This window comes from Eublepharis macularius, chromosome 11, assembly GCF_028583425.1.
Source record: "Eublepharis macularius isolate TG4126 chromosome 11, MPM_Emac_v1.0, whole genome shotgun sequence".
Classification (NCBI taxonomy): domain Eukaryota; kingdom Metazoa; phylum Chordata; class Lepidosauria; order Squamata; family Eublepharidae; genus Eublepharis; species Eublepharis macularius.
In genome coordinates, this window is record NC_072800.1 from 68,195,161 (window position 1) to 68,220,857 (window position 25,697).

The 25,697-nt window shown below is 39.5% G+C and overlaps 1 protein-coding gene across 6 annotated transcripts in view; it reads left to right on the top strand.

Annotated features, from left to right (window-relative positions):
• The window catches only part of MLLT10 (MLLT10 histone lysine methyltransferase DOT1L cofactor), a 183,127-nt gene that overhangs the window by 70,772 nt on the left and 86,658 nt on the right, over positions 1–25,697 (top strand). For 4 of the 6 annotated variants that reach the window (XM_054991136.1, XM_054991139.1, XM_054991138.1 and 1 more), the window contains one exon: positions 24,652–24,747. The exons of 1 other annotated variant lie outside the window; for it this stretch is intronic. In XM_054991136.1, the coding sequence (XP_054847111.1) occupies positions 24,652–24,747 (96 nt within the window). Of the gene's footprint in view, positions 1–6,933; positions 7,030–24,651; positions 24,748–25,697 lie in introns of all 6 variants that reach the window. One more of the 6 variants, XM_054991141.1, reaches the window with a different exon arrangement.

A 25,697-nucleotide genomic window follows, 5' to 3' on the forward strand; every position in this document is an offset into this window, starting at 1 on the left:
CCGAAGCATTTGGAATGCTTCGGAAAGCTTTGGGGCTGAGTTTAACGGCTCTCGCTGCTGCTTGCAAGCAATGGCGGGGCCCTTTAAACATCATTCCACCGCCACCCCCAGCCCCACCTACCTTGTTGACAGCAGCAGTGGCTCCGGCTCCTCTGCCGCTGCACTGCTGCCTGAGCCTGCGGGGTGGTGGGGAAGGCCAGAGCTGCCTCTGCCTCCGGCCCTTCCTGCCCCTCAATTGGCTGCGGCGTGCCAGCAGCCATTTGAGGGGCAGGAAGGGCTGGAGGAGGTGGAGAAAGCCCTTCCTGCCCTTCAAATGGCCGCCACAGCCAATTGAGGGGCAGGAAGGGCCGGAGGCGGCGGCGGCTCTGGCCTTCCCCACCGCCCCGCAGGCTCAGGCGGCGGTGCGGTGGCGCAGTGGCAGAGGAGCCGAACTGGCTGGCTCCAGGCTGTTGCAGCTTCGGAATTAAGGTATTTCTGGATTTTTTCCCCACTTTGGGTAAACCCAAAGCGGGAAACCCGAAGCGACCTGGCCCTGCACACCTCTAACCATGTATAGCATGCTTGCAGAGATGTTCCCATTTAAATACAGTAAAGATTGAAAGGCTGTGCATCTGAGTGGATAGTATGAAATGACTATTAGTTCCAATCCAAGAAAACGTTATTTTAGTTATTTTAAACCCTAATGAATAAAGACATTAACAAAAATAATAAAAATAGATAATTTTGAAAATATGTTGCAATACTAAAATATGAAAATTATTATTTCTTTTATTAACACAATAGACATGTTAAACCTTAATCTTTATCAATGTGAAAAGTGAGCCTGCATTGTCTTTTGTCAGTTTATCCGGTCCTGGTTAAATTGAGGTCAGTGCCATATGTGATGGAGAATGAAGATCCATACTACTCCCTCACTTTGCCTTAATGATGCTCATGGTAGAGAGATGCTGAAGGAAATGGGAGAAGCAAAGTGAATTAGTAGCAGAACAAATTCCAGCCACAACAAGAGAGCTGGAACGGTGCTGCCATCTTGTCCCCATCTCTAAGCACGCCAAGGCATTCCCAACACTAAAGAAAAGGAAAAGCTATCAAACCAGTGTGAGAAGGAGAATTCACTTAAAGCAGATCACACTGCATCTCCACTCACCCTAGTCCAAGATAGCATGCCCCCCCCCGCAGCTGGTAGCAGTAAATCCCACACATAATTGCTGCACAAGGAATCTTCACCATGGATGGGGAAGGCTGCAGTCCTCGGCGTTGGCATTAACTAAAAACAAGGTTTGAATTTGGCAGAGTGTCTCCGCAAATGTGACTGTGCGGTATTCTTCATGCTCCTGTTTGTTAAACAGTCTTTTTAAAAAATGCTATTTTAAAAAATGGAGGATGGAAGCTATTTCTACAAGAGACTAACTTAGGAATGGGGAGAACAAAACTCTAACAGGAAACCAACTCCCAGAGTGACTTTATGGCCTTTAGCCACTTCAGATTTAAAACCCTGGAAGCTCTGGGAACTGGAAAGAGACTGGAACCCAGTTAGAACCCACTTCTGCCTGGAAACACTTAGTCTACATTCCAATTCCAAAAAAGGGGATGCCAAAGAGTGCTGCAACTATTGGACTATTGCGTTAATTTCCCATGCAAGCAAAGTGATGTTCAAGATTCTTCAGCAGTCTCTTACCATTTATGGAACAAGAAATGCCAGATGTTCAAGCTGGATTCAGGAAAGGAAGAGGCACTAGAGATCACATCGCAAATTTACGATAGCTAATGGAACGCACCAGGAAATTTCAGAAGAAAATCAGCATGTGTTTTATAGATTACAGCAAAGCTTTTTATTGTGTGGCTCATGAAAAGCTATGGATAGTGTTAAAATAAATGGGGATGCCACAACATCTCATTGTTTTGATGCACCACCTGTACTCTGGGCAAGAGGCTTCTGTTAGGGCAGAATATGGAGAAACAGAATGGTTTCCAAATGGCAAAAGTGTCAAAGATGCATATTATCTCCCTACATGTTCAACCTCTATGCAGAGCATATATTAAGGAAAGCTGGATTAGATCTAGAAGAAGCTGGAGTAAAAATTGGTGGAAGGAAAGTTAACAATTTGAGATATGCAGATGACACCATGTTACTGGCAGAAAATAGTGAAGAAACCACTACTGATGAAGGTTAAAGGAGAAAGTGCAAAAGCAGAATTACATCTGAACATCAAGAAGACAAAAGTAACGACTACTGAGTTACACCGTTTTAAAGTTGACAATGAGGAAATTGAAATTGTCCAAGATTTTCTATTCCTTGGCTCAATCATCAAGCAACAGGGAGACTGCAACCAAGAAATCAAAAGGAGATTGAGGCTTGGAAGAGCAGCTGTGAGGGAGCTAGATAAGATCTTTAAAGATAAAGATGTCTCTCTGGGAACCATGATCAAGATAATTCAAAGAACAGTATTCCCCATTAAGATGTATGGATGTGAAAGTTGGACAGTGAAGAAAGCTGACAGGAAGAAAATTGATTCATTTGAAATGTGGTGCTGGAGGAGAGTTCTGCAGATACCATGGACAGCCAAAAAGACAAACAAGTCTTTGATTTAATAAGTGGGTATTAGATCAAATCAAGCCTGAATTCTCTCTAGAAGCTAAAATGACAAAACTGAGGCTATCGTACTTTGGTCAGATTATGAGAAGACAAGATTCTCTGGAAATAGCAACAATGCAAGGAAAAGTGGAAGGCAGTAGGAAAAGAGGAAGACCTAAAACGAGATGGCTTGATTCAATAAAAGTTTGTTAATGATAGGACGGTTTAGAGCTCTTTCATTCATAGGGTTGCTATAGGTTGGAGGTGCCTTGACGGCACAACACACACACACCCACACACACACCTACACCAGATCCATTTTACATATCAGACCCTGTTCCTGATCACCCTCTGCTGTGAAAGGATGCCCAAAGGAAAGTCATTCCCCCTACCTCTAACAGGTCATGCCAAGATAAGGGGGCATCATTCAGCATTTAATCTTGACTGAACAATCCTTCCTCTCCCAGGTCAAAATGTTTTATCTCAAGTAGTCTTATTAAACAGTAGGTCCACTTTCAGCCCTATGGAACACAAAGCAATTTGAGCAGAGGGAAATACATAATCAATTCTACTACAAAAATTGAGATATTGGAGGGGGGAGGAAGTATATTCTTTAGCCAAGTTATTATGCCTTTTCCATATGTCAATTAGTCCATTAACTTGAAGAAAGTCATTTAACAGAAAAAATGTTTCTTGTATTGTTCAGGGGGTTTAATCAGTTTGATCAATTGTTTGTGATATTAAAATAATCCCTTAGCAAGTAACTGTCCTTTTGAGAGAGATTTAATTACTGTGCCCACCTTCTCTAGGAAGGGGTCTTGACTAGTATTAGGGACATAAATGGAATCAAATGTCACTTCATCCTGATCTAAAAATCCCTTGACAAAAATAAACGTAATCTCTTGCAAAGAAAAAATGTTTGACAAGCACAATACTTAGTCCTTTGGATTTAGATGTACTGTGAGTTAGGAGCTGTTCTCTACATGATGTTGTAGCAAACAGTCTATCACACTTGGCCTTGGGATGAGTTTAGTGCGGGAAAGTGATTCTGGGGCTGAACTTAGTGTCCACTCTGTGCCACTCTTCTATATACAGATTTGAACCCTATTGACATTATAGTCTGTGACCTTTAGCAAACCCATTGTTTTGAATATGCTGCTAATTAGTTTCAGTGATCTCAGGACAGTCACTTCTATCCCTCCCATTATTCAACCTGAGTCTACCTATAACAAAAATATCAAATAAAAATTAGAGACAGTAAGCAAACTTCTGTTCCCCCGCAAAAAAAATTAGGAAAGGAAATTCCATGATATTGCTTATTTACGTGTGCCAAGGATGGAAATATGAAAGAGGCAAATTTCTTGCCCAGCAATACAAAATAGCAATCCATTGGTTCATCTGAGATGAATGCCAAAGCATGTGTGAATTCCTTAGCTAAGCAGGCAGTAATCAGTGTGTTTTCCCCAACTTACGCCTATGCAAATTTTCACAACAATTTTTACAGATCTGAAGATACTATTTGGCTTTTCTTCATCCTTTCCTCAAAGTATTGTAAGGAAGCAGTCATTTTCTAAGCTATTAGATACAAACTCATCCAATATTTTTCTATTTTGTCTTATAGAATAGAAATGAATTCAGAGCTCGATAAGGAGGTCAGTGCTCTGGTCTATTCAATGGGCGTAAGCCCAATTGGATAGACCAGAGTAGGTTTCTGAGCCAACCTGCTTGCACTAAGGTGTTAGGTGTGCAACACTACACAGTTAAAACTGAATCTAGCTTTGCTAGTATAATTAACAATCTACTCAAAATGGAGAGCCAGTTTGGTGTAGTGGTTAAGAGCAGCAGGACTCTAATCTGGAGAACTGGGTTTGATTCCCCACTCCTCTTCAAGCCAGCTGGGTGACCTTGGGTCAGTCACAGCTTTTAGGAGCTCTCTCAGCCCCACCCACCCCACAGGGTGATTGTTGTGGGGATAATAATAACATACTTTGTAAACTGCTCTGAGTGGGTGTTAAGTTGTCCTGAAGGGCAGTATGTAAATCAAATCCCGCTGCTGCTGCTGCTGCTATTATCTTTTTACTTTGCAATAGCAACGCTCAGTTAACTGGTCTAAATTCACAGTAATAGTCCATCTGTTTTTTTTTTATAGTCCATCTGTTTAACTGCTGCTTCTGTACAAGTTTTGAGAACTTTGCTCTCTATTCTTGCTCTGCTTAAGATACAGACTTGAAGATTATTCCTCCATTTGTGTTTAGATCTCTTGGTAGGATTAGTGTTCACAAAGGTAGTAAGTAGTTTTAAGGGAGAGGCAGTCTTCTTCAGCATTTAAACATAAAACAAGGAACTAAACCCCAAACTTGATTAGCAGGTGGCATCCCTTCTCTGCATTGGTAGCATCTCCTTCAAAATTTCCTTTCTGTGCAAGCAGCTTGAAGGAAAGACCCAAATGATTTTAACTTGGCTGTGTTGCAGGACATGATTGACTGTCTTCATTTCTGCTCCTCTCTTTGAAGCTTTGGGGGTTATGTCCTGACAGACTGCCATTCTCTTCTACATTAGTTGAGTTTGCTCCCTTGCTTCCTGAAGAATAGCTTCCTTGATTTGAAAATTTAAAAAGCAAGCAAGGTCCCAAGATTTACCTCCTTCACCTGGACATTGACAAAGGGCTCTGTGTGCTTGTGTAATTCCCCAATCAGTAGGTGCTTTATGTTGTAGAAGGTGAGAAACATTCCAGTCATACAACAGATTATCACCTTCTGCTTTCTCACGTTTTTTTAGCGATTATTCTTCCTTGCATGGTTTTTAAATCCATCATTAGCTCTTCCCCAGAGTTGAATCAACTCATGATGATGTGACATTGTTTCATAATTCACAGCTTTTGCCAGTTCCTGTACTTTAGTGAAGCCAGATAATCTTTTTTTCCTGTGCAAGGGTATATTGTCATGAGGTTCTGCTTTAAGCTCTGCAAGCATATCAACCAAACCATGGTTAAATAAAGCAGTGGTCTCTTCCTTGTCATCATCAGTACATGATCTGGCTGTCATGTGACTTGAGCAAGCCAGTTCCCTCTCTGATCTGTAAGTTCATCTGCTGTAATTGGTGTCTTAAAATCATCAGGCAGTCAATTTCTGGGTTCAGTTGAATCTGCTTCTCTTTTATTTCAAGATCCTCCTTTAGACTTGGTCATTCATGCCTGCTTGACATTTTTCTTTTAAAAGAAATTTTACTGTTGGGCAGGAAGCAGATTATATTGTTGTCACCTTGGCTGTCATTTTTCTCCTCTCCTTTCTTTTCTTTTTTAATATATTAAATCATATTTCCATCTCAGAGAATCCTGAAATGTATGGGCTGACTTTTTAAAAAAGTGGTTGGGCTTCCAGTAGCCAGAGGACATGGCTTTCTGCACAATTTCTCAGTTCATATTTTAAAAACATTTCATTTCACAATCTTTTGTAAGTTTCCACTTTTCTGCAGTCTGTCATGATACTTTGAAACACCAAAATTAATTTGAAGGAAGTTCCAGGAAAATATTTGCAACTTAAACAAGAAATTAAGGGGTAGCAGAGGTTAGTCTAGTACACATAAATATTCTGATACCTGGTTTTAATATAGTAATCTAGTCTGTTTTGCATGTTGCTTCTGTTAAAGAATATAAGCACATTTTCAGTTTGTGTTACACAGAAGCAAATTGATACTACACATATTAAAAGCATTTATTATTTATTTGGAAAGTGAAAACATGTATATCGTTCACTCAGACTTTTGGACAGTTGGATGTGATTTCACCTAGACTTTTTAGATATTGTAATTTATATTAAGGCATGACTGTCCTAGAAGTATTTTGCTTATTCCTTGTGAAATAGTCATTTGCCACATTTTACTCTGTAGTTCAGGGGTAGGGAGTCCCTGACAATTTGTGCTGACAGGAGCTCATCAACCATTTTGCTTGGCACCCAGGCACTGGCAGCACTGTTGGGGCCAGCAATGTGGGAGAAGACAACTGGCATAGTTTGTGCCTATCATTTGCCTTCCATACCTGTTGTAACTGAGAAAATTTATAGAATGACTCCTTCGACATGTTAATTCTTTAAGTAAGAAAGTAATAATTTTGTAGTACATGTAAGACAGACAAACTTTTCTCAAACATGCACACAAGATGTAAAATTATGCTTTTGAATATACAATGCCATCTTTAAAAATGGTGTTGTTGTTGAAAGGTGTTAGATCCCTCTATGTTTAGATTGTGTTTTAGTTTTTAGGTAAATTTATACATCTGCATTTTGAGTCACAAGGCGGTTGTCACGTCTGGTTTAGGTGACTTTTATCTATAGTAATAAGTATATATTTTCTCTTTTTAGAAAAAGAGCAAACGGGCATCTAATAGGTCATATGATCAAAGTTTAAGTGATTCTTCCTCTCACTCTCAGGATAAGCACCATGAGAAGGAGAAAAAAGTAAGTGGATATGTTACATGACACATCTGCTTTATAGTAATAGCACCTTCTAAATGTTTCATCAGTAATTATTAAATGTATGGTAGTGCTTGGTTTCTGAAATGTGGGGAACAGCTATATTAACATTATATGCATGTTCATTTGGAGGTAACAGGATGTAGTGGAGAAACTCTCCGTTTTCTTACTTTGTTTTTCCAGTCTTCCCCTTATTTTGGCATATGAGAAAATGGGATTTAAGTAGGTTTTCTTGCATGCAACTGATTTAATTCTTGTAAAAGAAACTTTGAACTTGTTTTTCATTTGATTATATGAGTAGCATCCTAGTTCCTAACTATCAGTCTTATTCTTACATCTTACTCTCTCTTACAATCTTTTGTGTACCCATTTTATTTCATTGTTGAAGAAAGCCAGCTAGAGGTTGCTTGTTGGGTGATATTTGGGGGAACTAGAATTTTTTTGTTCAGTAATTACAGGGTGCCATGTCATCCATATGGAAATTTTTAATATTTCAATAAACTAAAGAAAATCATTAAACTCTAAATGCATCCCTGTTGACTTATTCTTCTTATACTTTGATTTTAGATAGTTTAGGGAAGAAGGTTGATTCAGTGTTGGTAAGTGAATACTGCAAATTTTTGGCTCAAAATACCAAATTTACAATTTCTTGAAGTTGTTTGTTTTCCATTGTGTACAACTAAAATAGCAGATCTGCAAAAATAACTGAACCAGGGCAGAAAAAGTAATGTTGTATGGATGCTCTAAATCTGTGTTGAAGGCCATTTTCCTTTTGTAAAATACCTACCTTTTTGAGGAATGGATTTGGCTTTTCAAATTTACCCACATTGACTTGGAGCTACTGCTACTGGGGCATGTACATCAAAGCTTTTCTGGCTTACCTATATATGCCCGCCCCCTCCCTAAGACATCCTGGAGGTCTAGGGTGCCTCTGGAATAGCACAAAATATGTTGTCTAGAAAGTGTTCATGTATGAAGTGCTTTAAGCACATAGAAGGTGTTATTTGGATTCTGACCGTGGAGAGTAAACAAATCCTGAGGCTACAAAAGAGGCACTTTACCTACATCTTGATATAGTATTTCTGGAAGAGAGAGAAGAAAACCCTGATGAAAGACTTAGTCTTTTGCTACAGAAAATGTTTTAGTCTTGGCAGTGCATTTCCACTTTGGCAAATGTATTCTTGTTTGCTTGCCATATGAAGTTTTTATCTTGAGTTGGTAGGTAGTTATTATTTTCTCCCTGCCTCTGGTCTTTCTGAGTAGTGACAACATTGAAACACTTGGAAGTGTATCACTGCAAGGTGTTGATAAAGCTGCTTGGTGGTCCTTGGAATTATTCAGCGTTACATCAAGATGGTTTTGATTGTTGGTGGCATTTTTGGTATAATTTTTAAGATTAGCATAGAATTAGAATCGATAATATTGTTGGTCTTACCTGTTGGATAGATTCTGTGCAGTGTTAAACTAATTCACAGCTTGAAAGTATAACCCAATTAATAATGTCTTTACTATTGTTACTCAGTAAGGATATCTCTTTACTCAATTTATAATGTATCGAAACCTTTTTTTCTGTTTTGAAACTAATTCTTTAGTCATGTAGATGAAATCTGACTGTGAGACACAAATGTTGCTGTTACAAGCCTGGTGCACCAGAAAGAAAAAGTGGCAGGCCTTGATAGCTTTAGGATTGTGCTGCTTTGCATCATGGTGTCTGTTATAATTGATGGGAAACTTTTTACTATAATTCTTCACCAGTATAGCCAGTCATATTCAGTCCATGATGTATTTGTGTCTTTTCTGTAATATAGAAGTGTAACATTATTTTTATGAACTAGAATGAAAGTGAAAAAATGATATTACTATTTTTATGCTTTTTTTTCCCTGAGGAAAGGCTGAATGCTGAAAGAAAAAAAGGAAAGAATGTATTCGCCTTTAGAATATCCTATCTAGATGTATTTAAGAAAAGGCCCTTTTATGGGATGTCCAATAGAGATTTCAGTGCCCTATAGCGGTGTGCATAATGGAAAAAAGAGCCAAAATTATACACAGAACTTACTGTTTTGGCTCATTAAAGCAGCTTTCAGAATGCTGAATCAAATCCAGGAAATGATGGTGTAACGACTCTCTTCCACTGAAAAGTTTCAGTACTTCCTATGCAGAGGCCGTGCAGGCATGCCAGGGGCAGCGTCTCGTTTTCCTTAATGGCAAGTCTGTCTGTTGCACATGCAACCTGTTGGCTCCAAATGGGAAAGACTGATCCCTTAGTATTAACTTGATTGGCAGGAAGGGAACGTATGTGGCACTCATGAGCTTCCTAAGCAATGGGGTTATAGCATTGAGTGGCTTGTAGGGATCAAAGATTTGCTTTGCACCAGGGAGGGGAGCAGCAGAAGGCATAGTGCAGGGGTGGCCAAACTTGCTTAATGTAAGAGCCACATAGAATAAATGTCAGATGTTAGAGAGCCGCCAGACATGATACATTGAAGTGACTTCAGAGGAAGAGGCGGGTTTGAGGAAGTGCCTTGAAAGTGACATCACAGGAAGGGGTGGGGTTTTGGTGCAGTATGCTGGAAGTGACATCATTGGAAGGGGTGGAGCTTAGGGAATGCCATCAGATTACCTTTGACCTGGAAGTGACATCACAAAAGTGACGTCATATCCTTGTTAGGCGCGCGCGCGCGCGCGCACACACACACACACACACACACACACACACAAAAGCCTCCTGGCTCCAGCCCTAAAATCCTAAGGTATTTTCCAAGTCAGTCCTGGCAACCACAATGTTTTTATTGAAAATATGCAAATTTGCATTTTATTACCAAAAATGAAAACAAAAGTGGTAAAAACAGATATTGCTAATTATATCTATTCTAGTACTTACTTAAAACATGGACAAAAATATGTAAACCAATTAAATTTGAGATACTTACTGGCTATTTACTGCTAGTAGAAAACTTGTGAGTCTCTGTCTTGGCTGCGAGTCGTTGAAAATCTGGCTGATATGTTGTCAGAGCTGTACGAATCAGCTCCGTCAGATGTTGATTTGTCAGGATTGCACGATGCTTCGACTTCACAAACTTCATTACGGAATACAATGATTCACAGCAGTATGTTGTACTGAAAATTGAGATGAGTCGTACACTGGTTTTCTTCAGTTCAGGATATTTTATTTCTGGAACTTGCCTCCAGAACTCAACTGTAGACTGGGATTTATGGATTGTCTTCAGACCCAGGTCCTCCTGTAATTCAACTAGTTCCATTTCCACAGCCGATGATTCTGTAACTAGGGGTTTGGGAATTGGACAGCCATCTTTGATTACATCAACTATGAATGGATTTACAAGAAAGGTGAAGCAGGGTTTCAGATTTTGCAAATCCTCAAACCTTTCTTGGAAACTCTCAAGTAGTCCTTGTAATTTATCTTTGTATTCTTCCAATTTGTAGTCTTTTATTTCAATATTAGGGAATGTGTTGACTCTCGTTTTCAGATTGGGAAAGTGAATGAAATTTCTTGACAATATGTCTCTTTTAAAAATTCTTAATTTACTCTGAAAACTGACAATTATCTGAGTAAAATCAGAAACAATTTTTTCCTTCCCCTGGAGTGCCAAGTTGAGAATCTGTAGATGATTCATTATATCAGTAAGGAACATGAGATCTTGCATCCACTCGTCATTTTTCAGTTGAGGATAGAATTTGTTTTTTTCTTCAAGAAAAGTAATAATAGGCTCCAACAGATCCACAAACCTACTTAAGACATTGCTGGTTGACAGCCACCTCACATTGCAGTAGAAGGAGACATCGCTGGGTTTATCTTCAAGATCCAGTTCTTCAATAAAATTCTTGAACTGTCGGTGGGTCTTCCCATTTGAGCGTATGAAGTTGACAATTTCCAGAACAGATTTCATAACGTCTTCGTACTTGAAATACCGGGCTGCCAGGTATTCACGATGAATAATGCAATGAACAGGGAGAAACTCTGGAAAACTAGGATCACTTTTCATAAGTGCAATTAATCCTGCATTTTTCCCCACCATTGCTGGTGCTCCGTCTGTTGCCACACTGACGAGTTTATCCATTGGAATTTCAGCACTTGTTAAGGCTCTATCAAGCGCATTTTTAAAGTCAACACCACGAGTTGTTTCTTTTAGTGCAACTAAGTCCAACATCTCTTCTTTTATAGTTAAATCAGAGGAAACGTAACGTACAAATACCGCCAGCTGTGGGTTGTCTTGTATGTCTGTAGATTCGTCAAGAGCTAAGCTGAATGCAAGGGAATCCTTTAAATCATTTTGCATTTTGCCTGCAACATCAGCACTGATCTGGGAGATTCGCCTCTCTGTCGTGTGACGTGAAGCTGGTGTTTGTGCTATTAGTCGCTGAAATTTGGTGTTATTTGGATCTAACACTGCAGCAACTTCAACTAAATTCTTAATAAATTCGCCATCAGAATATGGCCGTTTAGCACGAGCTATATTCCATGATATGACAAAACTAGCTTCAGTCACAAAATTAGCTTCCTTACGGAATGTTGTCAACAGTGTCTGCTGCCTATTTAGTGATGCTTTTAATGCAGTTAGCTTGTTTTTCCGTGCTTCTGATTTAGGTGGATAATCAGATGAAAAGGTTTTGTGGTTTGTTTCATAATGGCGTTTCAAGTTACTGACTTTGTAATGACTGACTGCCAGATTACAAATAAGACACAAAGGTTTACCTCCCTTATCAGCTAATGCAAACTCTTCCTCCCACTCTGGCCTAAAACCTCTGCCTTCGTCTTCATACTTTCGTTTTCTACAATGTGATGATTCCATCTTCCTTCACAAAATTTTCAACTGAGCTTAACTGAGCTTTCACAGTACTCTGATTCTTGTGAAGTCTAAAATGTGAATATGAAGAAAGGTAGATATGAGAACTACATTATGGGTATGTAAGAACCCATACAGTCCTACACTGAAGTCAGTTCTTTCCTCCCAAGTGCTCTTCCCGGGCTTTTTGTGGCCACTCCCCTCCTCCTCCCCATCACGCAGGCGCTGTTCCAAGCAGGAGGCGAGACGAGAAGGGGAAGGCAGAGGCGCCTTCTGCGAGGGTTACCTTGATGCCAGCCTAGCTGGGACCCTCCAACTTGTCTGCAGAGGGAGGCAGTGGCGCCGTTCCTCGCCGCTTCCAACCCCCTTCCCTTTCCTCCCAAGTGCTCTTCCCAGGCTTTTGTGGTCACTCCCCTCCTCCTGTCATCTCACAGGCGCTGCTCCAAGTGGGAGGTGAGACGAGGGTGAGGCGGCAGTGGCACCTTCTGTGTTACCTTGACGCCAGCCTAGCCAGGACCCTCTGTCTTGTCTGCAAAGAAAGGCAGCAGCGCAGTTCCTCGTAATTTCCAGTTACCTTCCCTTCAAGTGCTCTTCCCGGGCTTTTTGTGGCCACTCCCCTCCTCCTCCCCATCACGCAGGCGCTGCTCCAAGGGGGAGGCGAGGCAAGACGAGACGGGGAAGGCAGAGGCACCTTCTGCGAGGGTTACCTTGACGCCAGACTAGCTGGGACCCTCCAATTTGTCTGCAGAGGGAGGCAGTGGTGCCGTTCCTCGCCAACCCCCTTCCCTTTCCTCCCAAGTGCTCTTCCCAGGCTTTTGTGGTCACTCCCCTCCTCCTGTCATCTCACAGGCGCTGCTCCAAGCGGGAGGTGAGATGAGAAGGGGAAGGCAGAGGCGCCTTCTGCGAGGGTTACCTTGACACCAGCCTAGCTGGGATCTTCTAACTTGTCTGCAGAGGAGGCAGCTGTGCAGACGGCAAGTAGGAAATCCTGAGCCCAACTCAGTGCTTCCTGATGCTTGGGAGAGTGACTGGCGTTCCTGCGCGCGGGGGGGGGGGGGGCTTGCAAACCTCCGGGAGCTGCCAAGTACGGCTCAGAGAGCCGCATGCGGCTCGCGAGCCGCCATTTGGCCACCCCTGGCATAGTGCCATCAGTGCCAGCATTGCCCTTGTCAATCACCATCCCTTCCTGTGCACTTTTAAACACAGTGCAAGGAAAGGCAGGCCTGGCAACATCTACACAGGCGTGCACATGCATGCGGGTTTGAGGAATGAGGGATCTCCTTCATCCTTTGAGCTGCCACAAAAGCTCGTTATACAGATTAGGGTGAACATTGGAAAGAAAAGGCAATTATTAAAGGACAGCTGCACAAGGAGGTCCCAAGCATGTGGAGGTCCCAGGCATTCCCATTCAGTGGCCTTCTGCTGCTTCTGTCCTTCCCTTAAGAGCTCCGGTGCCCCAGGGCAACTCACTGTGACTTAAAGAAGTCCTCCAAAGATAGACGGTCAAAGAGCACCTGGAGGAATTTCATCTTGCTCAAAAAGCTTTCTGACAGACTTTTTGGGCTGCTCTTAAAACTGTAGGTAGCAAGTAGCAGGCATGTGTATGCATTGCACATGTGCATACATGCATACCAATGTCTTTCCAGATGAGTGTTCCACATGGAGGGACTGATGTGGTCAGATTTTTTATTTTCGGGCACAGCAGTGGGACAGCAGTCATTCACCTTTTCCTTCAATTCTAGGTTAATGGTTTTAGTCAAAAAGGGAGACTGGCAGCCAGAACCTGTCCACTATTCCACTTTTACTAGTAAAAATTAGGGGGGAAAGAGGGCCATCCTCCCTCTACTTCCCTTCCCGTGAAGGAAAAACCAACATCTAGCCTTTCCTTTCTCTGCACTTTACACACAGTGCAAGGACAGTCTGGCAGCTGGTGGGTTTAAACAGTGAGTCCCAGGCTGCTGCAAAGCAGATTAGAGTAAGAAGGATTCATCCCTCATCATTCATCTTCTTTGCAGTCCATTGTTGTGTGAGTTTTCATGTGCTTGAGGAGAAACTCACTGGGTTTTGGGATGATGCAAAAAGAACAGTGTGTGTGTGTGCGCGCGCGCAGCTACTCAGCACTTGCCTTGACACATGCTTTCCCCATTCCTCAGGGTCCATTAATACAGTACTTGATTGTTGCATGCTCTCAGACTCGGTAGGTTGATGGTTTAAAGGGAGGGCTGTGTTTTCTATGTGATTTTGGTGCATGCAAAAGCATCTGCCCCAGAGTCTCACCCCCTTGAAAATAAGAGTGTGCATTTGTGCATGCGTGGCCAGCATTTACACAAGGGGCTAGAACTCATGAAATCAAACAAACAAACAAACAGATCAGTTCCAATCTGGCACCACCCCCGCCAGAACAAACTGCTAATGAGGCACAATTGTTTAATAATCCCTGGAACTGAAACTGAAAGGAAGCTTTCTAGATGCACAACCCTAGTATCCTACTGAAGATGGTTCAACCACCTTCAAGTTCTAGAAGTTCCTACTGAGACAAAAGGGCAGACTCACCAATGGCTAGTTAGCATATATTTGGCGTCCTAATAATTATTTCTACATATTCAGTGAAGGACTCATATTTCTATTTTTGGTCACTGTCTTTTTGGTCAATGGATGCTAGCTCTTGAGAATTTTGGTGAATAATTAATGGTTTGGTGTAGATTTGGGTGCAACTGTTTGAAAAATTATAGCCACTGAGGATCTGCTAGGAAGGGAGGTTGTTGGACCAAATTAGCTTACTTATTCATTCTAATATTTATATCATGGCAAATGCGTCAATTAGTAAACTCAGATGAGAAAGTTCTACTTTTCATACTGTGAGGTAGAAACCACAGATTTTATGTTGTGCATCAAAAGCCTAAAGAAATGGTGGAGGTGAATCTTGCATGCATTCCACTTTCCTCACAACCCACTGGGAGTGTCAGAAAGGTGATGCTGGAAGTTGGGGCATGGATGTGGGCTAGATGGTATACAGCTTGGGAGGTTGTGATGAGGGCTGAAAAGCAGATTAAACTGCCCTTCTGATTCTTGTCAGGTAATTGAAGTTCCAGTACAGTGTTTCACTCTTCAAATTCTTGGTCTACCTTTAAAGTATTTTTTTATGTTCTAGTTAGCAGTATTTGTCTTTTTAAACTTGAACTTTAAATTTAAAAAGAAGTGATATAAACTCTTGAATCCCTTTTATCCGGCCACTTTTCTCTCTCATTATTTTTCTCAAGCCTAAGTTTATATACACAACCTTAACTTTATTTTTGTCACATCATGAGAAGAGAAGATTCTCTGGACAAGTCAATGCTAGGAAAAGCGGAAGGCAATAGGAAAAGAGGAAGACCCAAAACGAGATGGCTTGACTCAGTAAAAGAAGCCACATCCTCCAGTTTGCAGGATCTGAGCAAGTATGTTAATGATAGGATGTTTTGGAGGTCTTTCATTCATACGGTTGCCATAAGTCGGAAGTGACTTGACTGCACATAATACACAGAATCTTCTTGCAAGAATTCTGCATCTATATAACTGTTCGTAGTTTTAGGCATGGTCTACTAACATGTACTTGATAAAAATAAATTTTATTTCATTTTATTCACATTATTTATAGTCTGCCTTTCTCACTGAGACTCAAGGTGGATTACACAGTGTAGGTAAGTACAGTCAGTTTCAACATTTCAACACAAAAGTAATACAGGGTATATAAACGATGAAACAACATAAGTAATTCTAAGATTAACACATTAAACAACATAGGATCTAGCCAGTAGGATCATACTTCTATCTGAATAAAAAATTGGTGACTTGGATAATGAACTCGCCCCCTTTTTGCTGTCTTCATTGAAGTGGGAAAAGAAAATATGCACTAACTCTAAAATCCTAAATGTTAAATGCAAATAAATGTAATTTAAATAAAGTGAATTGGGGGAGGAGGTTGCTTGCATCCTGGCTGTTGACAGTGTCTGAACTAAGTTAAATAGCATTCTCTCTTCTGAAGCACAGGGAACAGTTGCCTTTTGCTGTTTACCTTGTTCACAGGAAACTAAGTGGTATGATTATGTGTCTTGAGATGGAAGAGAAAAAGAGAACAAATTTATGGCTAGTCCTTCCTGTGATCATGCAGTGACCACTGTTGCACTTCCCTCTAGCTTATTCAGATGTAGGTAGCTTGGCCTCTCTCTGTTGCAGCCTTTCTGGCCAGACTAAAGGGAATGCTGCACATACAACTGCTATAGTGCTGTTTCATTTTCTCCTTTCATGAACTTGGAAGAGATCAACTGCAGAGCATATTCATACTTGTCCTGAGTAGTCAAAGCAGCTGGGCCTACTGTTAGCCATAGAGAAGAGAATATTGGTTGAGGCAGGCATGTTGTCAAAGGTTAGTGAGGTGGTGCAGGTGTCTCTGCAATGTTGCGAAGGCCCTCAAAGCAATGCCCCACTTTCTAGTGGGGAGTGTTCCATGAGGAAACAGCGTAGCACAGCTGCTTTCTATGTCCTCCTGGCATTTTCTCCATTGTTGGGGAATAGAGCATGGTTTGGTCCCTTCTCTCACTGCTGCTGCTGAAGAACAGGTGAACAGCTTCAACTTACTTGCCTGCTGGGGGATATAAACAAGGGAATAGTGTCTTGTCTCCAGAGGCGAGTCCCCAGGGGGGAGTTGCCACATTGATTTGGGGGCCCCACTGTAAGAATTGGGAGACTCATGAATGCTTGCTGTCTGGGACCTGCTCCAAATTGCAAGTGACCTGGGGTAAGGGCTTATGACTCCAAAAGTCCTTGGTTGCTTGGTTTAGTTTTCAGATTCTTCTGGTTCCTTTGCCCATATCACAGGCCACGGTAATGAGAGAGCACTGTGACAATCTGGATCTAGTCTTTCAGATTGGACTCTGGGACAGTTTTCTGGTTTCTGCAGCTTTTGAGGTTGCGTCATTGTAATGGTCTGCACAAAGTGGCTTTGTTCATAAAAGGTTATACCACAGACAATAGGCCAGTCTTTTTCTGTTTTGATTGCAAGGGGCTATCATGGCTGCTAAACTTTCAAAAGACAGTGTTTCTGATTTCTAAGATCAGTGGCTTTTATGTACAATATTACTTGTTGAATAGTTGCTACTCACATCATATTTTACTATCTGAGACTAGACCATGGCCTAGTTCAGACACTAGGTTCTGTTACTACCAGATCATGGTTTGGTAGTTGGGAGTGCCCATTCTATCTCTCATGCTCCACTCCTTTCATGGCAATAATTAATGATGGCATTCAGACCAGCATAATTATGGTTTCAGTGTCTGAAAGAAGGAAGAGGGAGTGATTTCATCTCCTCTCCTCTGTAAGCTTCCAACCCCTATGACTCCATGTATGTCTCGCAGAACTGGAAATAAATGTTTCTGGAGCTGGAAACAGCTGCCTGTTTTTTTGGGGGGGGGAATGACACCTCCAGCTGTCTGTACTGACTGATGGCGGCATCCATACCTATGGCTAGCAATAACTGTGATTATGCACATTTATATGCTGCTTCCCACTCTGCTATGGAAGCTTGCTGGGTGACCTTGGGCTGTTACACACTCTTAGCCTGATCTACCTCATCAGGTTGTCGTGAAGATAAAATGGAGGAGAGGAGAATCATGTAAGCCATCTTGGATCTTTATTGGGGAGAAAGGTGGAGTATAAATGAGGAAAATTAAAATAAAGACACTGTAAACTATAGTTATTGTTAACCAGAATAGGGCTGAAGAATTTGCGGTGGTGGTGGTGGAGGAGAAGAGATAAGTGCTATGGAATCTGTGTTATTTCAAAATACCAAAGCAGTGGTTGGTGGCAATTGGTTGTGACATCTGGACCAGGCCTAAACCAATTATCTGTCCTGATATGTGTTAGACTATAGGGTAACAATAATAAAATATATTTTTGACATAAGTTCTTGCTATTGTAAATACTGGACAGTGTGACATTGATTGTGTTTACACCTATGCCAAGTTTTTAGTCATCTAAAAATTGTCAATCCAGAGTCTGGGGTACTCTCACTCCTCCAGTTCTGTTTGTACCCCTATACTTCCTTCCCATACGTCTCTGGTTATCCGATATTTTACTTTGTCTCCTTACCTATCACAAGGTTGGTTGTCACAGGTATAGATACCTGATTTTTCACCAGGGTGGATTCGATTTAAATCACGATTTAAATCACTAGTCAGTAAGACTAGATTTAAATCATAGTTTTCTACATAAAGACTCATTCTTTTCTACATAAAAACTCGTCACACTTAGCTTCTTGTGCAGATCTATTCTACTTCCAACAATCTTCTATTCATTGACATTTTTGAAACTTAGCACTTAAGAGGTAAGGGGTTGGTTCTGTGTACAAATACTTGCAAAGGAACAATGGGACTAAGGTCTTTTTCTCAACTGTGTATGTTTATTTTATAACCTTTTTCTGTGAAGAAGAGACATGATCTCTGCAGACACAAATTCACAGTTTTGAGAACTGTAAAACTAAGCATCTATGATAATATCTTCTACACAGAAAAATTGCCCAATAATCTTACAGAAACCTCTGGAAGAGCATGACATTGTGAATGGTTTAATGTTATTAGTTTACCAAAAATTTTAAAATTGCATGCTACATAATTAAAAACTAATCCTTATTTCATGATGCTAATCTTTGAACTATAATGTATCTTAAATAGAAAACTATTTTTAGATAGATTTTTCCTCAAAAAACATTTTATTTAAAAAATCCAATTTAAATTAAAAAATCCGATTTTTCTGATTTTTCAAAAAAATCATTGATTTTTATCCACCTTCCACCCATCCTCCCCAGCCTTACTCTCCCTGTGTGCTCTACCCATATCCATTGTCAACATGCCCACTCATCTTCTAGAACAGGCACAAAGTCTTGTCTCTCCATGTTCAGTCTGATGCCAGAGGATGTTTCTTTTCCATTTTCAAAAATACAGCTGTTCCTTTCTGCTTCCTCAGCAAAATCTCTGGTTCCCACCCTAGATGTCTCTCACCTAGTGCAACCTTTTCTTGTTACACCTTGCCCCCCCCCACATCTCTATCCAAACAGAATCATTCACCTCTTTGATTCTGACCATGTGACATCCATCCTTAAATCTCTACATTGACTTCCTGTTGTTCCCTAGATGCAGCAAAAGCTCTTTGTCCTTACTTTCAAAGCCTCTCCATGTTTCCCCCTGTACCGAACCCTGTTTCACCCCTACATATATTTTGCTCCTTCAGCTCCACCATGCTCAGCTATCTGAAGGCCTCCTGGTCCCATAAACAACTTTACCCTTTTTTTTCTTGCTGCTCCTTGTGCCTAAACTGGCCCTGCAGGCACCTCATTCTACCATGGCAATTTGGGATTTAATCAGATGTCTTGGGTCCCAAGCTACGAGACCCAAGTGAGAAGTTCATCTCTCCAGCTTTATTCCACCTGATCCCAGTTCATATAGGATTTCTTTTTGCTGCTACCATCTGAATTATAAATATATATGTCTAGTATTTAAGATACTATATTCTCTATTTCTGTCTTCCAAAAAACACCTGTTTTCAAGCTGAGAACTGGACACTGACTCTAAATCACTATTGATATAGGGAAGCCTTAAGAGTCATACTTGTTGAAGTAGTTTAAGTTTCTGGTAGGTGTCTTTGTATCTAGTAAGCATGGACTGGGTTAGGTTTTTATGTGAGTACAGACAGATCACCATAGCATCAATTTCAGAAAAGAAAAACATTAATTTTGGATTTGATTACAAAAAAGGGAAAGCATATGCTTTAATAAAAACATTGTCTAATTACTACTGGACAAAACAAAAATAAAATGAGCAATAACTGCAATTTTCTATTCAAGTTAAGAAGTAGGCAAAATAATCTGCAAGTTAATAGATTTCTGTTTCAGACCATATTTAGGTCTCAGTCTTGCACAGCCACTCCTGCTCATTTTCATTTGAAGTCTCTCATGTTCCTAAAAATATTGCTTTCCAAAGCTATCTCCCCAGTCTTCTGAAAAACAAACAAGCAACCACCTTCTTCTCAAACAAAGAGCAAGGCTGGCTTCCTAACAAAGGATGGATCTCTTTCTTTAATTCCTTTAGACCCCTCCCATCCTTCCTGAGGGAAAATTACTAGTCTTCCGCAGATTCTGAGACTTCATTAATTTTCTGGTGCCACAGGATAAGTTATTTTGTTCTGTTGGCGACTCTGTATAAATTGACATCCTGCAACCTTGATCTGCAACTTTTCATTTGCCTGTAAAGCTGGTTTTAGGTTTGCTGCCTTACAAAACTGTAATTTTTTTCAGATACCTGTGGCTAAAGTTTCACCACACCTCTTATACCTAGAACACGCCCCCAGAGAACCAGTGTGATACTTCTTCAGATCACTTCTCCAAACCCAGCTTTTTTGGAAAGCTTTTGGCAGACTCTCCTTATTGAAACCCAAGCCTAAACATATGTGACTGGAATAAATGCATATTCTTTCCCTGGTTATTTTCCATCTTCTTCCTCTCTCCTCTTTGTTGTCTTCTTTTGTAACAGTTTTTAAGTTATAAGCTTCTAGAGATGGTAAACTTCTTGTCGTCTATGTAGTATATTTTGATGGTGTTATTTAAATAAGTTTAAAAGCCGTTGCTGCCAAATTTATTAGTCCATCTGTACTGTTTGTACAGTAAGGTCCAGCATGTGCCTGTATTACAATATTTCATCATTGTATGAGCAGTCATAATCACTTGTATGTTAACTGGCAAAACAAAATAATGTGATATTTTTAACATGTTGTTATCCTAGATATAAACATTTTTGTCTCTTGCAATCTAATTTTTTTCTTCTTTGAGATGAGTAGAATATCTAAACATATAATGTCAGACAAACATGAAATACGAGAAGATTATTCATTAAACAAAATTCATAGACCTTGGGAATTTTACCACATTACATATTTAGGACAGAGATTTGTAAATAACATTGTCAGGAAAGCATTTCTGCAATTAAGTAGCTTCTGTCTCATCTAGGAATTTCTACTCTTTTCTAGGAATGCTTTACAAGTGCAGTTTTCTCGTAGGAGAGAGGCTGTTGACAAAAAAAAAATCCCGTTCTAAATTTAAAGCTATTGTATAAAACTGCCTCAGATTCTATTCTGTCCTTTTCAACTTGTTCTAATTATAGTATTTTTATTTATTTATGGTTTGTCTTTCTCACTGAGACTCAGCACAAATTACACAGTGCAAACTAGTACCATCTAATCAACAGTTAGGATGTTCACTGAGCAAAACACAATATGATCAATAGCTAGGACATTCAATGAACAGATACAATAGAGTATGGTTGCAGAAAATTTGAAAACAAGCATAAACCTGAACACAGAAGTGAAACCTTTCTGAAACAAAGCGTAAATAATTAACACGACATCTTTAACAATGTGGAAACTACCCAGTAGCAACATCTCTGCATCAGTAGACAGTACCTAGTAACATTGTCTATAGTACCTGTCCCTTACCAAGGAATCTCTCTGAGCCATTTTTATGGCACCACCTTATAACCCGAGTAGAACACCCTCCTGAATAAATCATTTTTGCATAGTTTGCAGAAAGCCAGGAGAGTAGGAGCTTTCCTAACCCCAGGCAGACCATTCCATAAAAGAGGGGGCCTAACACAAACATGTACGGGCAGCTGTTGATTTTGCTCAACTGAAGGGTGGTATCTGCAGAAGGTCCTGTCCAGATGAATTAAGCTGCTGTGGCAAAACATAGGGAGAGCGGTGTTTGCACAAATATGAGGGGCCATAGTTAATCCAGTTCATAATTTTGTCCGGCTACTGAATTCCATTGATAAGCACGTTGTCAGTTCTGAATATATTACAGAAATATCACGTCCTATGCATTTGAACTTGCATCTAAAGAACAAGAGTGGAAAACCACAACCAAGGGGATACGAATATATAGATATGATTCAAAGATGTATTCTCATAAAGTGCAATAGCACAGCCGAACTTAGCAAGGCGCTGACACAGACACACTAGAGAATTCACGTGTTTGTGTTGGTGAGTTTATTGAGCTTTCAAATAAGAAACAACATGGGTGTGAGTCTTTTAAAATAAATCTGGACTGTATGTATAACACCCCCCCCCCTGAGGAAGTTCATATATGAAACAAGCTGGAATACAGCTGACCTCTTGTCGGGCTGTTGGGGTCCTCCCCGTTGTGTATCGTTTCCACCAGCAAAGACAAAACGTGAGAGATTAATTATTTTTTGTTACCACTTACCTGTTGTGACTCTCTCCAAATACTACCTTCTGTGCACCTGCAAAAGTCAAGAATGGAGTGTGGCAAAAAAAATGCTTATGAGCAATTGAGACTGTTATAGGTGCATTTGGACTTAGATTTATACCACAAAGATTGGACCTTTTGGATTTTTCAGCCGAATTATTACTTTGTATATTGTATATATTAACTTATTATGGATTGAGGATGAATTGTATACAGATTGAGATATATTTAACTATGTATTTATTATGTATTTATTATGAACTAGCACTTTATCACTATTGCACTTTATAAGAATACATCTTTGAATCATATCTATATATTTGTATCCCCTTGGTTGTGGTTTTCCACCCCTGTTCTTTAGATTAGTCTATTTTCCAAGGGCAGCTTCTCTGATTTATATGAACTTGCATCGGCAGTATATTGTTGGATCAGTTATTGAAACCTTTTCTGTCTTTAATATTTTGGTAGCTTGTTGCTGCCTACTGACTTGGCATGTTGGGGAAGAAATAACAGATCAGTATCAAGCTTAACGTTGGGGTTGGGCACTTGGTTAAATAATTGTTCATAATTTAATAACTTAATAAATCCAGCACATTTCTGAAACAATTCCAACTTGATGCAGATCACACCTTCCACGTTAGCCAGTGGTAATTTTTAAACCATGGTTTCTTAAGTCAGCACTTTCAGTTTGCTTTGTTAAAATGCATATTTTTATTTAAAATAATCTTCGAGTGTTCAGTTACAGATGACAATAGCAGTTGGGGATCAGAGCAAAATGGGCTTTGGTGAATATGCTAACAGGCTTCTCTTTCATTTTTAAGTCCCATGTGTCTTAGTTGTAGGAAGGAGAAGACTGGAATTGGCCATGATGACTCATCAATCCTAAACAGTGTATGGGCTACATATGTAAAGGATAGCATTTTTAATCTTTTTAGGCTGCATTATTAATTCTTGCAGAGACTTAGTGATTTTTTTCAATCACCTAATGGCTTTGACAGGGAATTCATTTAAGTCTGTATAGCACTAATCACACTAATTCTGCTCATTGAGAGAAACTGGACTCTCTTTTTTCACCTTCGATACAGGATGTGTTTGGATTGCTATTTTGAAGTTGCATTGTAATTTCTGCTATGAAGGTGGAATTAATAAAAAATTAATGTTAAAAAGTAATTCAGTTTATTGAAAATATTTCTAAGCTGCATGTCCCAACAAAGTGGGCCTGTATAGAAGAACTCTTCTAATATCTGGTGAAGGCCAACTTGCCTAACTTGTTTCTGTTATGGAGCCTAATTTGAAATGGATAACTCGTCCCTACAAGCTTGTATATATCATGTTATAAAAAACCAAGAGAGAAATACAGAGAAAATGTTGGAGAACCTGATCAGTTCACATGATTTAACTAAAGTAGTTTATCTCCTGTGTAATCAAGATTAATTTGGATTTATAGAGAGGTTTGTGCTGTAGTACTCAAACTATGAATGAAAGTTATTGGAATACCATAGTTTGTAAAAAAAAAAAAGTGTATGTGTTCTCAGTTCTCTTATATTTGAAACAAGTTTTAATGTCTTTATTTGGTAGTTGTAACTGTGCTTAAGTTTCAGTATTACTGGTTGAAAATCAGTTTTAATGATAACATTTAAATTTCACCAATACTAAATCTTATAAACAGGGTTTGTCATCTCATCCCAATTTTAAATAAAAAGGTTGAGTTCTATTTATTTTATTATACTTCTCTCCTACTTTTCTTCCACTGTAGAATTGAAGATAGCACACATAGGAATTGAATTTTGTACCTGAACACTGACCAAACCTGCTTAATTTCAGCAGTATTGCTGTATTATATACCTTTAGATCATGCCCTGAGAATTAACTGTATTGTTTTAGTAAAGGTTTTCAAATATAATTAAGGTGGCAACTTCATATAATTATGTATTAGGTAATGAATAACATTGAAATTGCTGAAGGATGAAGTTTTCTTATGCAGGTTCTACAAATTTCTTTAATGGCTATCTTAGTGGCAAGCACTCCCTTTCTGACAGGTGCTCCTCCCAAGAAATCACTTTGAACAGCAGATCATGTCTGGGAGGGAAGGGAAATGGTCTGTTCCACTTCACTCTGCTTTGTCAAGGGCAGGAGCAGTGTCCTCACAACTTTCCCCTTACCCATCATCTCCAGCAGGCCCTTAGAAAGATGGCGAAAGCTGCTTTCTGGGAGGTTGAATCAGAGGCTATCCCTCCTCAAAGTGCTCTGTGCAAGCCAGACTAGTAAACGAAGATGCATGCATCCCTTGTGCTATAATACCACACATGCTTTTGGAATATATGTCCGGCATTAGAAATAAATATTTCTTTCATTCTTAGTTTTGAGTGGATGTTACACTACATAAAGGTCATGTATCGTATCTTAAAGTTAATTAACATGAAATGATGTTATAATTTTAACATTAAATGACAAGCCCCCCACGTTTTTCATAATCCTGACGTTCCATTTTATTGTGCTTTCATGCCTTTTAGAAATATAAAGAAAAAGATAAACATAAACAAAAACACAAGAAGCAATCTGATTCATCACCATCTTTGGTTCCTTCTCTTACTGTAACTACAGAGAAAGTAAGTGAGTTTTTTGTAATCCTTCATTGGAATTACTTTTCTGTTCTTGGTATATGTTTTACACAGTAAAGAGTTCAGCAGTTGTCTAACAGAAACCCTATCTAAATTAAGCTTACGTGATTTTAGGTATCTTTACCATAATAAGCTTTTAATTTTAAAACGTGCACTGTGTCTTACAAAAAATTAAACAAAATACATGAAGATACCAAATTATTTTACTGCAACTACAGAGAAAGTGAGTTTTTTGTAATCCTTCATTGGAATTACTTTTCAGTTCTTGATATATGTTTTACACAGTAAAGCGATCAGCAGCTGTCAAACAGAAACCCTGTCTAAAGTGCTTCGATTAAGCTTGTGTGATTTTAGGTATCTTTACCATAATAAGCTTTTAATTTTAAAATGTACACTGTGTCTTACAAAAAATTAAACAAAATACATGAAGATACCAAATTACCCATATGGCATTCAGCTGAAGGACAGTCTTTGTGTGATATACCTATGTATTTCAGATCACTGAAAAAGATAATGAGGCAATAACTTGGAGTATATTATTGTTCATGAGCTCCTTGATCTTCCAGAATAAGAATTCTTGGAGCTTAATTATTTCTCTGTTAACATTTGCTTTGAATCAAAGAAACTGATTTAATTGTCAGAGAAGTAACTATTTTGAGGGTGAATTTTTAAAAAATAAATTCTGCAAAAAATGGCAAGACTTGCAGAAGATTATAAGCTTGCAGCTAATGTTCTATTCTAGTTTTTTAAATGCAGATTCTTAGATACTTAGCAATATTGCTTTTGCAAAGGTTCGGTTCTTGGTGTATTTAGGTGATCTATTATTAGTTGATGGACATTTTATCACTCAGATAAGCATCACATTGTTCAACTGGGTTTTTTCTTTGCTGCAATAAATGTGCAAAACCATTTCATTATATCTGTGTATCTATATTTTT